Source organism: Passer domesticus, chromosome 4, assembly GCF_036417665.1.
Source record: "Passer domesticus isolate bPasDom1 chromosome 4, bPasDom1.hap1, whole genome shotgun sequence".
Taxonomy (NCBI): domain Eukaryota; kingdom Metazoa; phylum Chordata; class Aves; order Passeriformes; family Passeridae; genus Passer; species Passer domesticus.
In genome coordinates, this window is record NC_087477.1 from 59648991 (window position 1) to 59667355 (window position 18365).

The following is an 18365-nucleotide window of genomic DNA, read 5'->3' on the forward strand; positions in this document are numbered from 1 at the left end:
TATTAATGATCCTTTGTTTCTGTGAGTAAAATGGTCTTTCATGGAACACATTTCAGGTCATCAAGTGCCAGAATTAATAAATTACAAAAATATGACGCACAAGCAATTTTTGTTTTCACTAAAAAAAAAACAAAAAACAAAAAAACCACCCAAAAACAAACAAAAACAAAACCAACCAACCAAACAAAAAAACGAAACCAAACCACCAGCAACATTTCCTTGTTTGGGGCTTTTTTTTCTGTTTATTTCCATATAAACAATACAGATAAACTCAAAATGTAGGGTAGGTAATATAAATTACAAATGATTTAATGATTTGACAATCTTTCCTCTGAATCACAGTTTTACTTCACAATTACTGTCCATAGACTTACATGCTTAAATAGCACAGCATAACATATCTTTGTGATCCTATGCACAGGAGGATCATCAGAGGAATTTCCAAGCCAAAAGTTTGGTGTCTCCCAACCTAGGAAATATGCAGGAAAGGCAGTGCCTTTCAGAACAACCTCAGAACTACACAGTGAAACATGTAGCTGTTTAGATGTTTCCTGCCCTAAATCCATTGCTTTACCAGGGTGTCAGCAGTTGGGACTCAAGTGAGGAGTTTCAAATTTGGAGTGTCTCTTGCCCCAACCCATTGCCCTTGCTGAAGTATACACCCACTGCCCTAAAAACCATGCAGAACACCTGCCCTGTGGATTGGGAGAGAGGTGGAGATACAAGGCATTTAAGCTGGGAATAGGGGAAGGAAAGGAAATCACTACCTTTTGGGCTTTGATGGGGAAACAGAAGGGTGAACTGGAAAAAGAGGAGGTTTTTCAGGGAAATTAATTTAAATGAGATGGGCTAGTTCAAGAAGCACAGTTAAACTTGTACAGTCAAAAGGCTTTGCAAATTAAATGCATGTGCATGTCTGAAAACCTGCAAAGACTAACTTAAACACTGACACAAAATTGTTTTGGACCTCTGTGCACAGAAATGAAACCCAACTCATGCAGAATGGGTTCTGTGTTTTGGAGACAGTAAAACCATACTTTTCCTCTGTATCACCTTCTCTGTATGTCTCTAGTGGTTCTCTCCCACAGCCCATCTTCACGTTTCTCTTGGTTCTCTCAGATTTTCTTTGTATTTCCAGCTTCCAGTGCTTTTCCACAGGATTAACTAACAGTATGTTCTTCTCAGCTGGCTTCTTCTGTGTCAGGAATGTTCCTCATCTGCAGATAAACTCTAAGACAACGAAATTTTAATTTCCTAATTAAATTTTAACTTTATATAATCATACTAGTTCTATATAATAAAATATATTATTTATTTATATGGTATTTATAAATAGATTTTAATTTTATAATTAAATGTTTCATAAGAATACAAAAGAACATCTGGAATGGATCAAAGCAAAGATCCATCTAGCCCAGTAAATTCTATGATGGGAAGAGGAATTTAGCATAGTTTTTTAATTATAAGCAGCTAAAAGGATGGAGGCAACTGTCCCTTAGTCAAAGAGCATTTGACATATCTCCAGATTGAACAGAGAAATTGTTCTTTAAGCAAGTGGCCATCTGTATGCAAAACCCATCCATATGATTTGTTCTCAGTACACCCCTACCACACATCAGCAAATCAGTTATGAGCTGACTCCTTCCAACAGTTTGTGGCTTCTTGTTTGTGGATTCATGCCTTGCCTAAATTGAAATCAGCAGGAGCACCTACTCCTAGACATAATCTGGCTGTGTCAGTTGCCAGCAGCAATTACAGGAACTCATGGGGAACATTGGCTGCAGGTTACTGAAACAGATGTCAGCTGTAACAACACAGGCATGAGACTGAATTTCAGAGTGCAAGCAGCCTAAGGTGCCATGTGCAAGTTCCAACAGGTCCAGCCACAAATCAGACCACCACCTAAAAATCACAATTTGCAACCATCATTCATATTCAGAGCAAGCCCTACTTTCATCTGCCTCATGGAATCACAAACATATTGCAGCATTAAAATGCTTTTTTATTTCCTACTGAGTCTTTTTAACCTTACCAGAGGTATGAAAATTAGAGAGGTGGAGATGTGACAACAAGCAATTAGAAACAAAAGTTATTGCTATTGCAGGAGGACAGTCATTCCAGGAATAAGGCTAACAAAATTTAGAGATTATTTGTACTGGAAGACTTCTTTTTAATTTATTGAATTTTAAAGCAAATGAAACCAAGAAATGTTTCTGAAAGTTTTTGCTACTATCACTTCCAAATGTGCTCCCTTTGTAATTCACATCTCTGCTCTGCATAGGTGAAAAGAGGGAAACATCTTGAAAAGGCCAAATATGCTTATGCAAATAATCAATACAAGTGGCCTGTCTGCCACATGTTAAGACTTGTCCTGAGCCTGCCCCACCTTGTTTTGTAATCAATCTTATGGCCACAAGCAGAGCCCTCTGTCCTTCCAAGGTAAAAAACCCCTAAGGTGAGAGCAGGACCAACACAGCAGAGTGAGTTTTACCACTTATATTGCATCACAAGTCAGGCCCGGGTCTACAAATTCTTCAAATATTTCACAAACCCATTGGTCATCCCAGCTCCCAGAGTATATTCTGTACTTCCTCAGAGTACCCTTCTCCCTTAGGGAAAACCACAGCAGGAAATATGTAGCCTGTTTTCTGCATTATCTAAATATCCTGGGGGAGTGCTAGGGCAGCCTGAAGAAAACAGCTCCCCATGTACTGGCTGTTGTCCCAGTACAGGCAGCCACCAATCTGGAACTTCTGAAAGAAGCTCAGCACAAAGTACATGTTTTCCACTAACAGAATAAACATTCATATCACTGATAACACACAAATTAACTGAAATAGGCCATTGTTATAAAGATTGCCTATAAAAAGACTAGTTTTATATGTAGCTAGGCAAATTACTCACTGAAAATTGTCATTAGCTACATTGTTCAAACCAACACTAGGAGAGGCCCCATCCTTCCTGCCAGAGAAGGACATCAAGCACTGTGAAGCCTCAGCAGGGACAGACCATGAGAGGAAGGTGGAAAGAGTGTGATGTTTAAGGATGGCACACTGAGCATGGAGAGGCAAACTCATAAAGCCTTGTGTGCAAACCCTCAACCAAAGAGCAGTGACACCCCAAGTCCCTGCTGGGGTGAGTCAGATCACCTGTGCCACCCTTACATCCCGGCCCACAGGGAGAGAGGTTACTCCTTTTGTCAAATTTTTTGTGCGTGCAACTCTGAGTGCCAGGAAAGCTCAGCAAACAGTAGCCATCCTAAATATTTTCCTGTCTTTTCCAGCTTTTTCTACCTTGTGGCTATTTGATTTGTCCCCCTGTGCCCCTGGAAGATGCAGGAGATGCTGGAGTGGCAGACACTTTCTGCCTGCTCTGCCTGCCTAAGTCAGATCCTGGCACTTTTTCAAGATTGCCTGAGTGTCTGCTATAAGCAATAGTTAAAACAAAAGGTAATGCCAACCAAAAATGTATTTCCTTCCACAAACTGCATTTACCTTGAGGAGAATTAAGACATGTACATTTTTAAAATTCTGTGCCGGTATTATCCCACCTGTAGAGTATGAATAGATTTTATAGGTTTTGAAGTAAATGGGTTGCATTTGTATATTTTTAGATCTTAAAAAAGGAATATGTATTTGGAAAGCCTGACTCTACACAGACCTTGTTAAAGAAATACAGCATACAATGTTAGAGAGCCAGGGACAAACCTGGCCTCAGGTCTTTCAGCTCCTCTGCTGCTGATGACCATCCTCTTGGCTTGAGATGTGGCAACAGAGATCTGACAAGTCAAATAAAATAACAAACTGTTTTACACTCACACACACACACATATATACATATATATATATATATATATATATACACATATATGTATATATATATGCCAAACCATTAGTTTGGTACAATAAAATATACCTTCTGGAGGCTTTGTCACATCCAAATAGTCTCTCATCCCATGTTTTATAACTGCTGAAGCTAAGGTAGTTTTAAGACATATAAATACATTTCTAAAGGGACTATTTAACTTTGTTACAATTTATTTCTCTCAAAGTTCAAAATTACACAAAAAAGTTTATGAGAATGATGAGTGCTCTTTCCAGTGGCAGAATTTGAGGGAAGTTTTCACTGGTTCCATGATAGGGGTAGAATGAGTGGGAACAGCAACACATCTGCATTGCTATAGGAGATCTCTAAGTCCTCATATAAGCACAAAAATCACACCAAAAACCAGTCAGTTATTCACTAAGAGAGAAAAAGGGTCCATAATGGAAGTCACCAGATCAGCTGTTTTGTCTCTGAAACAGGTGCATACAAACCTCAAATGGTACAGTCAGCAGAGAACAGCCCACTCTCTGGTGACAGGCAGCTGCTCTTGTTCTTTGGGATTACGAAAAAGGAATTCTCCTGGGAGAAGAATTTGTTTAAGCCTCCTCTGTTTTCTCAGTTCTTTTGTAATCCCCAGGTTGGGCAAGAAGCACTATCTTCCCTTCCGGGAACGTGACCCAGGCAGGAGCCACACTTCAGCAGCTGCACGGTGTGATAACCCATTTTCTAAGCCCTACTTGATAGTGGGCTGTTGCAGACAAGTGTGTGTATACTGAAAAAGTCTCTGGTTAAAATGGTAGCACAGAAAACACCAAGTGAGTGTAGACAAACACCCAGCAGCAGTTCTCTGTACATTCTCCAAACTAGGTGTAATTATATTTCTGATCTGCTCAAGCCATGCCTCAGCCTAGACAGAGAGCAAAGGACACCAGCAGAGTTCCCAAAAATAAATTTCTATGCGCGTGAAAGAAATCAGCTGTAAAAAACCAATATATGAATCCCACTTTACTGGAGTCTTTTACACAGATATAAATACCAATCTATTTATGGTTCCAAGGAGTCTAAAGGTGATTCTGTGTGTTTGACGGCAGCTGTCGGAAGGCAGGCAGGCGGCGGCCCGAGCGAGGAGCGCCGGGAATTCCAGGGAATCTCCGGGAGCGGGCACTGCGCGGGCCGCTGCTGCCACCTGGCGGCCGCGCCGCGCCATCGCCCCGCTCCCGGAGATCCTGGAATTCCCGGTGTTCCTCGCTCTGGTGCAGCTTCAGCAATCACCCTGCCCAAACAGCGGCACTGGGGAGTAAAAAAGGATTAAAAAAAACAAAACCCAAAACGTTTACTCAATACACTGATAATAGGTCCAAATTACATTTCTTGAATATTCTTTATAACTGATCTCTCCATGCTTTTAATAAAAAAACAAAGATGCAAAAGGCAAAGTCCATTGCACAAGAAAGCAACAATCTTAAATTGGATGCAACGTTCAAGCACTAAAAAAACTACTTAGTGGCACTTACTGACTTTTCTGGCGAGCTTCCAGCATCTGTGAATACCTAGCATGGAACTTTAAATCCTGGTTTGGTTTTGCATGAACACAGTCAAATCAGAATATTTTCATGAACACTAAGGACTCATGAAGTTTCTTGATGTTATATGATAAATAACATATAGCCAGAAACATGCTGAAGCACTCAGTTGATTGGCATAGAATGGCCTGCTGCAAAACAGGGAACCTACTTCCTATTGCACATCTGGAGTAGCATGGAGTATTAAACACATCCTGTGTATTTCTGTGCCCAGTCTAAACTGTGCACTCTGAAAGGAAGAGGCTTTAACAGCAGCCGAGAGCACTATCAGAAATTTCTCTCACGATCCCCGCACACATCAAAATGCTCCAGGGGCACAGCCATCGATCAGTGCACCCACACTTGTGATGCAGCTGACACATCAGTAAAAGGCAAAGATCTGACCTGGACAGAATGTAGCAGGCACCTCTGCCTGCTTCTTCTGGCAGAGAGACTTGCAGAGAAATAGCCTGGTACTTCAGGCACACAGGAAAATGGTCAGCATCAGATATTTCTACAAGGCAAAATGAAGCAGTACCAAGTAGCAAACTCCCACACTGAGCTCTTACTCTCAGAAGAACTGAAGAGTTCACCAGCAAAAAGGTAACAGGGTGACCATACAAAAAATAGTCATCACCTCTACTGTTTATTCTGTAGTGACCAACTCTTACATTCAGAACCAGCTGGTACTGAGTGACTGTTTTGGTAGAGACTCCACCAGAATCCATGTAGGAAGCATCAACACATTGCAAGAAGAAAACCAGACAACAAAAGCATAGGGTACTTACCTGTTACTGCATAGAGCTTCACAAACTGACTCAAAGCCTCGCCTGTGAAAATTAAGATGGTGCTAAATATTAGCTAGGTGCTTCATGTGTGAATCTGCTGACACAGTTCTGGCACCTCATGTTTCCTATTTCACTGGAAAATGGCTCTCCTAGATTGGGAGCATAACACATAACCCAAAAGACATCACATGGCATGTATGCCTCAGCTGATAGAAATGTGGTGAGACCTAACCAGAGAAGTTTTGAAGAAAGCTGTGACAAGTACAGCAATGTAATGCACATGTGAAACTATCTTCAGTCTTTGTGAGAACTAAGCAAAGCTGCCAAATGTATTTGGTCCCCTCAGGCTTATGTCCAGAATAGAAATGAAGTTAATGCTTCCTGCTTTGATGGCAGGAAAGCAGTAGACTATTGACCCTCTGGCATTAAATGAAGTACCAGGGGTAGCTACCACTGTCTTCACATTCTTTCAGAGCTCTAAATATTAGGGGAAAAATATCTTCACTGCAGTTTGTCCCCTTCTCCCAGCACAGTTACCACCCTCTAAAAGGTCTCAGCTGCTATGTTATTTTGTATCCTTATGCTTGATTGCACAGGTGTTGCACAGCAGAATTGTGGTGGGTTGACCCTGGCTGGACACCAGGCACTGACTAAGCCACTCTATCATTCCCCTTCTCAGCAGAAGAGTGTGGGAGAAAATAAGCTGGACAAAATCCTCATGGATCAAGATAAAGGCAGTTTGATAAAAAAAAAGACTGCATAAAAGCAAATGAAAACACAAGATCTATTCTCTACTTCCCATTAGCAGGTGATGTCCAGCTGTTTCTCAGGAAACAGGACTTCAATGTGTGTACCAGTTGCTTTAGAAGACAAACAAATAATAAATTTGTTATTAACAAATACCTGTCTCTCTCCTCCCCACACCCTTCCTTCTCCAGCCTTCTTAGATGCTGTATCTGAGCAGATACCTTATGTTACAGAATATCCTCTGGTCAGTGGGTCAGCTGCCCTGGCTGTGTCCCCTCCCAAGATCTTGCCCACCTCAGCCTCCTGGCAGGGGAAATGTTGGAGAAACAGCCTTGATGATGTGGAGGGCTACTCAGCAGCAGCCAAAACACTGCAGTGTTACTGACACCCTTCCAGCTACCAATGCAAAGCACAGCACTGTGAGAAATGCTGTGGGAAAACTATCCCACCTCAGCCAGACTCAACACAAGTGTTTAATTCAGCAAGGTAATAAGAGCAAGTCTTTTTCTTTTAAAGTGTTTTCAGCAATTACTTGTTTCTCAATCTCTACATTTAATGCCTTGGCAAGTATTTTCATTGCAACCTTTTTGTTTTGTTCTCAGAGACTTTCCTATGTGTCAACATCCACATGAGTAATTTTCCCTCATAGGTCCCAGCTTTGTGCAGGATCCTTTGTTCTTCCAACTAAATCAGAGGGAATATGAAGGAACAGAGCTATCATGTTAAAAGTCTGGATTCACCTGGAGTTGAGGTGGTCCTCCTCAGGTAAAACTCAATGTAGTTTGGGTACTATTGAAGTGCATCCAGTTTAAATTCATAGTTACTTAAACACAGGTTTTAAAAAAGAGATCTGATCATAGCAGATGTATATAAACCAGATCACCAGGAGCAGAGTAAAATAAAACTTAAAAGAAGGGGCCATTTAGAAAATAAAATAAAAATCACAGAAAGACTGTTTCCAAAAGCAACATGTAAGAAATACCTGTGAGACTTTGAAATCTCTAGTTATGTTACTCAGTGAAACATAATAAGGAACTAAGATTTTTGTTTTAGCAGCACCTTAATTAGTCATCATTAGCTACAACATTCAGTGCATATAGAGCATTTTTCATCTGCTACTAATTAGAAAGGAAATTCTGAAGAATGACTTGGAAAATCATCCCCTAGGTATTAGCATACAAACAATGAGAGTAAGAATTGAGTATGTTTACAAAAGACAGGGAATTTTGTCCGGCTAATAGGAACAGTTGATAGCATTGTGAAGTTTGCTAAAAGGCAACAGACAAGCTGCTGTTCCAAATTTAGGGGCAGCAGGAAAAATGACAACCTCTACTGAGTGTGGAACAGTACATCATATATTCTCAGAGCTCCTGGAGAATATGCAACAAGGGGGAGACTATTACCTGAATTTTAAGAGTTCTTCTGTAGTGATGAAAAAAAAAAGAGAATTTTCAAGTTGTAGAAACCAACAGAGCTTTTGAGGGAGGGGTGTGATTTCAGGCTTGTAGGTACCTAGGTGTGTAGTAATACCAAAGAAATGTGTTAACTTGTCTACTGTATGCAGAAGTAGTTTACCACTGAGTTAGTGTTACACGTGGTCCACAGAGGTAGGAAAAAAACCAGAACTTAAATCTAGAGGCAAAACTTATATTACTGCATAAAATCTGAAAATCACCTCCACTGCAAGAATACTCTGAAACAATGAGAGCAGAAGAGGCTCAGAGCATCACTCAAGAAATGGTGCAAAACATTATTCTTTAGGACCTGGTAAAGTTTTTGAGATAAAGACTTTATCAGAAGAACATGCATGAATTAAAACTGCTTATATTAGAAAGTTAAATTCAAATGGAAGGCCAGTTTTGAAACAAAAGGTATTTTTATTGGTTGCCTGCTAAGCCCCAGAGACCTCAGAAATATGTATTTTCCCTCACAAGCTTGCAAACACACCTTTCGTGCCCTTGGCAATGTATTTCTCAATACTTTGAAAGAGAAATACTGTTTCTCTTTCTAAACCTTGCTAGACAGGCTCACAGAACGACAGAATATACTGAGTTGGAAGGGACCTGCAAGGATAGGTCTTAAATGATTGAACTATATGGGGATCAAACCCACATTAAAATCTTGGCATTATTAGCATCATGCTCTAACAAACTGAGCTGAACTCAGTCTAGCAAAAAAAAAAAAGTATCATTATGATCATGTATGTCCCCAGATTTTTTTTTTTTTTAATACACACTACCCTTTATTAGCTTCCTGTTTTACTGTTCAATCATGTTTTTCCTCAGACAATTACGCTCCTGCCCAGTAAACATTTATCCTGATCTTCTATTATGGCAAGGCTTCAGTGAAGCCTACAAGTATATGCATACACATATTCAGAATTATGCTGGTTGCTTACCACACTACTCCAGTTTCCCCACTCCAGTATGAAGCACCACCCTTTCAGATTATTAGCCCTTTCCACACATCAAGATCTATCATCCCACACCTGTTTAATTACAGCTCACCTAAGACTGTGGAATTACTTGACTGCTTTTAAATCAAAAAAGCAAATCACAGAATTGTTAGGGTTGGAAGGGACCTCTGGAGATCATCTGGTCCAACCTCCGTGCTGAGGCAAGGGTCACCTGGAGGTGACACAGGAATGTATCCAGGTGGGTTTTTGTCTCAAGACAAACTTCATGACCTCCCTCGGTAGCCTGACCCACTGCTCTGCCACTCTCAGGGTAAACAACAGTTCTTCGTGTCAAGGTGGAACTTCTTGTTTTAGTTGATGGCCATTACTTCTTGTCTTGTTGCTGGGCACCACCAAAAAAGGTCCAACACCATCCTCTGACACCTTTGAGATGATGCACTGAGACCCCCTCCCAGATTTCCCTCTGCAGACTAAACAGGCCCAGCTCCTGCAGTCTCTCCTCAAGAGATGCTCCAGACCTCTCATCATCCTTGTGGCCTCCACTGAACCCTCTCCAGTAGCTTGTCTTTCTTGTAGTGAGGCGCCCAGCCCTGCACACGGCCTCAGCAGGGCCCAGTGGAGGGGCAGGATCAGCCCTCGGCCTGCTGGCCACGCTGCTCCCGATGGCATCCCCAGGACACCACTGCCTTTCCTGCCCACAGAGCACCGCCGGCTTACGGCCAGCCTGCGATTCACCAAGACCCTGATGCTTCACCTCATTAATTTGTCTCAGTAACTACGGACGGCTTTTGCAGCTGCATCATGCAAACATTTAGGTTACAAGGGGAGCCTTTTTCCATTAAGATCTCACTGTGCTCCGCAGCAGAGGGGCTGCCAGAGGAGCACAGCCGTGCTCCAGGCTGGAGCGCTCCGTGCCGGGCTCCCGGGCCCGGAAATGACCACGGGAAAAGGAGAAAAGGAGAAAAGGAGCGCGTTTCCCGTCCCCGCCTGGCGCTTCCGGGTCGCGCGCCGGGTTCCGCTGGAGGCGGCGGGGCGGGAGCTGCGGGGCGGGCGCCGGTTCCCGTCCTCCTCCTCCTCGTCCTGCTCCTCCCCGCCTTCATCTCGTCCTGGTGCCGCTCGTGGCCGCCGCGGGCTGTCCCGGGTGAGCGGGGCCGGGCAGGGCGCGCCGTCGCCGGCCGTGCGGGCGCCCGCGGGCGGGGAGGGGGAGGCCGCGGGGCCCGGGGCTGCCGTGCCGGCGGCGCTCCGGCTGCAGGTCTGTTCTCTGCCAGGGCAGGTTTATCACCCCTCCCTCCCCACCATCGCCAAACAAAACAAAGTGTCCTTAGCCGAAAATTCGCGGTGGTTCTGCTGGTGTCCTTGGGTCCCTGCTCTTGAGAGCATCCCCGCGTTCCCAGCGTGAAATTGCTGGGATTTTATGAGACCGGCCTAAAGCCGCGCAGTCTGTTCCTGCTGGCACGCTTTTCCTTCTCGGGGATGTGCGTTAACTCTTGGCTATGTGCGAATAGCGGTTCCTCGGCAAAGGTGAGTCTGACTTGTCACGGCTCAGCTGTCCCGGGAGATGGAGCGGCACACGGTGATGATCACTTTCTTCCTTCTTTAGTGGGACAATCGCGGTTAAGTACTTTAATTAATATTTGTTTTGAAATCAGCCGCTCATTTGGCGTCAGCTAGAAGTAGTGCGATCTGTCACATCGGTGGCCCTAGGCTTCTGGCAGCTGTGTTGTGTTCCAGCTAATGCCGAGCACACCCAGACCTGGGAAAAGAAGAGTAACACATCCCAAACTGGGGAAAGAGCCTCACTCTTTCTGGAGTAATTACCGGACGCTGTTAAGCAGAAACTCATGGAAAAATTAGTTTCATTTAAATGCAAGAGATGCTTGTATGCTTCTAGCAACCAAGCTTGTTTTCTGGATATTCATCTTAAAAATTGATACAATTGCACTCAAAGCCTTTAAAATTTCTATTTAAATTTATGTGGCAAAGAAAAAAATGTGACATCGTATTTTTTCTTGTGAATTGTAAACATTTCAAATATTTCTAATGCTTTAATTTTTTTTCAGATTAATAAACATATTGAAGTAGTTAAGGAGCCTAGAATGAGAGTGAAAGGAGCTTTAATTATTTAGTCCCAATTAAGTATTTTGATTATAGAAACATGTGATTACTCTGGGTCTTGTTTTTGAAGTTGTAGGCATTCAGCTGGTCATAAGAAACAGGAATTAATCTTGGTATTTAAGTATTTCCTCTTTTCTGATGGTAATGACAAAAATATTGAAGTTCAAAATGGCATGTTCTCATCTTGTTTTAGCTTTTTCCTATTAGTTGTTTTAAATGAGTCTGTGGATATGAATAAATATTTTGACTGTAATATATCATTTGGATTGTGTAGCTTTTCTCTTGATTGTCCAGCTTGAACTAGGACTGCAAGAGTGTGGTATGATAATGCAAGTCATTGGTATGGAAGATTTTGTTTTATCTCCTCTGTAATCTAAGAGTTTTGCAACTACTCATGTGGTGCTTATTTTTAAAACTTCAACATTTTCTCCAGGTTTAAGTTTGCTTTATCATACAAGTTCTTCACTGCCATAATGAGGCTAGTAATTCTTGAAGATTATGATCAGGCTAGTGAATGGGCAGCCAAATACATCTGTAATCGTATTATCCAGTTCAAGCCAAGTCAAGGAAGATATTTCACGCTTGGTCTACCAACAGGCAAGTTTTATTCAAAGTCTGTGTAAATAACTAAGTCTAGAACAATGTATCACTGGTAGTAGATACAGTATTTAAAAGAACATAAGTATTTTTGGTAATATTCTAACTTTAAAAAAAATATATGGATTTGATTTCTGTGAAAAGTTGTGATAGTTTGAGAAACTGATAAATACTAAATGAGAAACAGCAGATTGCTTGTATGCTGAAAATCACTGTAACAAAATTGACTGTGAAGACATTTAAATGAAAATGTGCAGATACACAGAACAGTAGAAAAACTTTATTCAACAGGGAGTACACCGTTGGGATGCTACAAAAAGCTGATAGAATATCACAAAAATGGAGATCTCTCTTTCAAATATGTGAAGACTTTCAACATGGATGAGTACGTAGGTAAGATGTGCTATTATTTGAGAATGTACTGTTTTTTTAATAAAAACTATTAAATATTTTGTCAAAGTACAAAGTTAGTCTCGTATATTTGTATTCCTGTATTAGACTGGTGTCCCAGCATTTTTCTCGGTTCCTTTATCCACAGAAATAAACACTGGGCTAAATCCAGTGTTTCAGAGTACTTCTGTAGAAATTATGTTGTCATGTAATATTGGGACTGCGTTTCTGTTCAAGACTTTCCACTCTGGGATAAGGTGTATGTGGAGGGAATATAAACCAGTTACCTTGTACGTGCCAACAGGAAACCCTTCTTCTTGATGTAGTTTCAAATCTTGCTTTATTTGATTCAGGTTTGCCTTGCATGCCTTACATCTGTTACATACAGACTAGAATTAAGGCTCTTTGGTTAAATCTTGTCATATGGTAATTTCACTGTAAATCATTTCAGGGCTTCCCAGAAATCATCCAGAGAGCTATCACTCCTATATGTGGAATAACTTCTTTAAGCATATTGACATAGATCCAAATAATGCTCATATCCTTGATGGGAATGCACCAGACTTGCAGGCGGAATGTGATGCATTTGAAAAGAAAATTGAAGAAGCAGGGGGGATTGATCTGTTTGTTGGAGGTATGAGGAAATGCTCTATGGTTAGTTACAATTCAAGCATGTACACCGATTCTTTCATCGCTATTTTCATGACTTGACGAAAACCTAGATTTTTCAATTATTGTGTAAGAAAGTTCTGTGACTAACAAAGAGTATTATAAATTCCAAAACAGAATAGTTGGTGTCCAAGTTTCTAATGACTTAAGTAAGTTTTTATTGAAAATGGGGAAGCAAAAGGAAAGGATGAGGCCTTTTTTATTCATTTACAATGTTTGAGGATATGTGTTGACTCTCAGGTCTGGAATGATTTATTTTTTTTAACTTTGAAAAGGCATTGGTCCAGATGGCCACATTGCATTCAATGAACCCGGATCAAGTTTGTCTTCAAGAACAAGATTAAAGACTTTAGCAATGGACACCATTTTGGCAAATGCTAAATACTTTGATGGAGACTTATCTAAAGTACCAACTATGGCGCTAACAGTTGGTGTGGGTACAGTGATGGATGCTAGAGAAGTAAGAACTCATTTAGTTCTAGTTGCATGTGTGTTTTCAAGATTAGTTAGTATTGATACTGGGATTGAAAGTAAAGAGACCTTTGTTTTGCAGGTGATGATTCTTATAACAGGTGCACACAAGGCTTTTGCATTGTACAAAGCAATTGAAGAAGGAGTCAATCATATGTGGACAGTTTCTGCTTTCCAGCAACACCCTCGCACTATCTTTGTGTGTGATGAAGATGCTACTTTAGAACTAAGAGTTAAAACTGTGAAGTACTTTAAAGGTGAGCACTGAATCAGAGGTCACATGTTTATGCAAAACCGACAGCTTTGAAATTATCCTGATTTAAATCTGAGCCTTCCAACACTTTGCAGTCACTAATGTATAATGTTATATAGTCAAAATATAAATATAAATATTAACTTATTTCTTGTGTTTGGAAAGTTGCCAGGAGGCATAACTTGTGCTACCTACATTCCAGACAAATCTACTTGGGAAGAGTATTTCCTTTGCTTCCAGTTTGAAACAATAATTTAGTAATCTTTAACTTTAAACAGCAGAAATCTCATGTTCCAGAATACAGGTCTTAAGTATACTGGAAAGTTTAGTTTAAAAAAATCTTAATACATTTATTAATCCTGATCCATTTCCATGCTGCTTCTGCTGTGTGCTGTAATGTGATGCTTAGTGAACTGTGATATAGACTTTGAAGCCACCTCAGAACATTTTTCATGTGCAATTAGCATAATAATCTATACTGCCTTTGAAAAGATTGCAACCTTTTACTGTGTGTGTGGTTTGTATTTGTAGTAAGTATATTGGGGCAAACTTAAAGTAAGTCAGGGTATTTGATAGTAATGGAGACTTCCTAGACTGAATTCTGTTTGGCTGAGGCAGTAGAAGCTGAGGAAAGTAGTTTTCTCCTGATTGTACTAGCACAGCACATGCAATTGTGTGACTCAGTTGTTGTTCTCACTAGCATGGGTACCTGTAGTAGCTGAGGTATCAGAGATCAAGATTGTAATTCATTAAATTCTTTTTTAGAGCATTATATCAACATGCTCATATATGTATTGGATTGCAATTTGGACATTTCTATGATATTTATCCTGATACCTCTTGTGGCCAGCTTGTTAATTTTGAAATTTTCAGTATGCTGTTCTCTGCTATGTATTTGTGGGGGCAGGAGGGAGGGTTAGTCTTTCCTTGTATCACACTGCTAGATAGCACTTACTGTTGTTTTCAAAGATAAACTTCTCTAACTGCTTGGATAAGTTTTAAACATTATCCTGTATTTTATATAAGCAGAGACTTTGCTTGGGAAATACAAACCTAATGTAGAATCACTAAATATAAATGACACTAAAAATTGCTTTAAAAAACATCAAGGGCTACAATTTATGAATGTGTGCTGTGCTATTGTGTCACTGTATTTAATTACTCCGTAATACATAGCAATAGAACTTTTAAAATGATGGTATACTTTAAACTTACTTAATTTTACCTACTCTCAAATCAGTGAGATTTTTTTCCCCTTGTAAGATGGAGAAGTCAGTGTGGGTCAAATTTGGAATTATTTCTCAAGCTTGATCTTCAGGTTAGACTTCTTAGGGAAGCTAGGCAGTTCTTAATACTGCTATTATGGTAGTGATTTATGGAGATTTTTCACTTAAAACTTTCAATATGAAACTGCAATTTTTTTTGGTTTATAACCAAGTACCACACTGGCTGGTAAATAGATTAACTTATTCCATTTTTTCTAAAATTCTGAAAATCTATAATAGGCTAAAATTATCAAGCGTGCTTATGGTCTTACTTGCAACTTTCTTGAAGAATGAAACAGAAAATGAATTTTGAATTTACTGATTTATCTGCAGATAAGTTAGTTCAGAATAGTTTTTTCCATACTTACACATGCTCATCTTAAAACTGTGTGCAGAAATCTGTTTATTCAAAGCATGCTTGAATATCCAGTGGGACTTTCCTTTGATATAATTGTTTCGGCATCTGCCAAGTGCATTCCTTAAAAAAAAAAATCTTTTGTTTCTCACTGTTTTTCCTGTAACACTTTGACTAACAGGATTTAAATATTCTTCATTAAGTATGACAGAAGCTATACATGTAACCATTTTTCATGCATCTAGGAAGTGTGTAACTATTTCATTTCCTCTTTTTAGAAGAGTAAAATATTGGTAGGAAATGAAATGTTTTAAAGCTCAAAACATGTTTCTAGTTTACACAGTTTATGCAGCTGTTACTCTTTCTGGACAAACGACTTTTATGTCAAATGTATAGTTAATTTTTTGTCACTGTTAAACTGAAAAAATATTACACTTGATCTAACATCTGTATTTTATATTAAATAATCACATAGTGATTAGTAATAGATGCTGCATAAGATGCCTTTTTTATGGTCACCTACAGTAATGACCTTAGATTGTACACTTAACGCGAATTTCACGTTGCTGCAGTGACACCAAGGTTGCTACCAGCTGCATCATGTAGCAGACGTATTTGAATATTCTTTGCCGTAGATAATAAATATGCAGTAATGTGAGATTTCTTTCATGGTTTTTAAGAAAATTACTTTTAGTGTTGCATATTTTAATTTTAGAAGTTAAATCTTTAGTTCAGTATTAAAATGGACTTTTACTTTGTGGACTGTGAACACTGATCACTACTGTTATTAGTCCTCAAGGTGAAATGAGGTCAAAAACCTGCCAGTGATCCAATGTCAAACACCCCTAGATGTAGGTAACATTTTTACTAAGTTATAGCAAAGTTAAGAAGGAAGCATCTTTTTTATTAATTGCACTTCAGCATTTTCCAGTGTTAAAGTAGTTGAAGAGGGAAAAAAAAAGTCCCCTAATTGTAGTTGTGGAGGACTTGAATATGAGAAGAAATAGCCCGGCTAGAACAGAAAACAGTTGAACTGCTGAAATTGAGTCTGCACTAGGAGTCTGGATAATTTAATTTGATTTTGCCTGTCTAGGACCACAAGTACATGATTATTACAAAGACAGTATTACTACAATGCCAGAACATTGCAAAAGAACTCAAGCTGTCAAAGTCTCTCTATTGTGTGCATCTGATTTTTATGGCAAATTCTGGTGTGAGGGAATTACATTGCTGTTACACGTTTTAATACACGAAAGATATATTCAGTTCATTTGGAAGTATTCCAGATATGTTTTTTGGGTCTGTTATCAGGGAACTGTCTGGTCCCCGCTCAGCTGATACTGTATATGTTATTAGCATGCAAGTGAAAAGGAATATATCTGCTGTCTCTGACTCTGAACTGCTTTAAATAGCCATTGTTGTTCTTTTCAATGAATTATTTTAAATGTATACTTTGAAGCAAATTCCAAATAAAAATGTGGATAGAAGAACATGTGAACAAAATACAACTAATGTAAAGCTGGCATTGTTGCTTTCCCCCCAAGGTTTAATGCATGTGCACAATAAGCTTGTGGACCCACTGTACAGTATGAAAGAAAACTGAAAGAAGACTGAAGAGGAACTCCATGTGGGTCAGCAGCAACAGTTTTAGGTAGCAGATGAGTTCACTGCTATGCAATATGCTGAAAACTGTTTAAAATGGGAAATCCTAGGTACTGTATTTTTACAAAGGTCCAATATCTGTACATTCACATTCCATCTGTTTGCTGTGTTCTGCATTTTGCTTTAACATTTGGAGATCCGCTGTTGGCCTGTACATCACTAAATGGAACAGAACAAACTTGGGAGAGACTGCACGTTATGTAGAGAGGGGAAACGCAGAGCACTTATTCTAGCACAGCAATGTACTGCATCTGCCTCATGTTAGAGATGATGACACTTCATTTCCCAGAATTCTTAATTTTTGGCTTGGTTAGTGTAACTACATTTTGCATTTGTGTCTCTAGGCAGAATGGTTTTGGCCATTGCTAATACTATGGACTTGTAATAGTTGTACAATTTCTACTATGAAATATTCTGTTTACATATATCTAATGTACACTGAGCTTTTGCACTTGGTTGCCTTAAATTTGTCTTAAACAGTTTTTGGGCATCTCAAGTCCTGCTGTATATTTTGGGCAAATGAAGATAAAAAAACAGTGCCTAAAAATGCACCAAATTCTTCAAAGTTACAACTTGCTCCATGGATAAAAATATTAAACTTCTATAATAGCACTTTTTCCTCTCATGTACTTCAAATTACTTTAGGATTTTTATATTTTTGGTAATCAAGCTTTATACATAAGGAAGAAATCTCAGTGTTCCTTCCTGGAGGTACCTGGTCAATTATATAACTGATGTTACAATTAAATGCCTGAAAAGAGCTTAATTTACAGGACTATAATGTCTGCAAATGATAATTTAAAGCCAACTGTTAATCACTTTTTCATTGTATCATTGTAAACATTGAGCTGTTACAAGGAATGTTATTTCCTACTTTGAATATAAGTAAAACTTAAATATATAAATCTCTTAGTTTCAAAATTGTTTCATTTCTAATATAAATTATTGTGAGTAAATAGTTCAGAATTTCAGGGAGTGATTAGGCACCAAAGGAGAAAGATAGGAGTTTACTGATGAAGACTTTTTTGAGAAAGTCCTTGTTGAAAATACTCACTGCAAGAAAGTACAACTAAGCTAACTTCAACAATTTAACTTTTCACCCAGTAGTCTTTATTACAAAATCACACTATCTCCCCGCGAATGTCGTAGGCTCACCTTTCATCTAGGTGACTTTCTAGGCTCATCTAGGCTCACCTTTCTCATAAATGGTCTTACAGGATCTTTTCAAATGTGGACTGTTCTCTGATTCT

The 18365-nt window shown here is 39.5% G+C and overlaps 1 protein-coding gene and 1 long non-coding RNA gene across 5 annotated transcripts; one reads left to right on the forward strand and one right to left on the reverse strand.

The window, feature by feature from the left end:
• Positions 1-235: 235 nt before the first annotated feature.
• Positions 236-10230, reverse strand: LOC135299355 (uncharacterized). Of its 2 annotated transcripts, none has more exons than XR_010361340.1 (3): positions 6176-10230; positions 3708-3778; positions 236-1230 (listed from the first exon to the last, which is right to left on the reverse strand). It is a non-coding gene; the product is annotated as an uncharacterized LOC135299355 (long non-coding RNA). The 2 variants fall into 2 exon arrangements; XR_010361339.1 differs by having other exon boundaries at positions 3661-3778.
• Positions 10231-10334: 104 nt separating this feature from the next.
• GNPDA2 (glucosamine-6-phosphate deaminase 2) lies at positions 10335-18020 on the forward strand. Of its 3 annotated transcripts, XM_064418288.1 has the most exons (7): positions 10339-10479; positions 11887-12054; positions 12346-12443; positions 12892-13074; positions 13385-13569; positions 13663-13837; positions 16998-18020. In XM_064418288.1, exons 2-7 carry the CDS (start codon positions 11927-11929, stop codon positions 17054-17056), a joined length of 828 nt encoding a protein of 275 aa, XP_064274358.1. In that variant the 5' UTR covers positions 10339-10479; positions 11887-11926; the 3' UTR covers positions 17057-18020. The 3 variants fall into 3 exon arrangements, with proteins under 3 accessions (XP_064274356.1, XP_064274358.1, XP_064274357.1); XM_064418286.1 differs by having other exon boundaries at positions 10335-10479; positions 13385-13837; XM_064418287.1 differs by lacking the exon at positions 10339-10479 and adding an exon at positions 10496-10859 and having other exon boundaries at positions 13385-13837.
• The last annotated feature ends 345 nt before the right edge of the window (positions 18021-18365 follow it).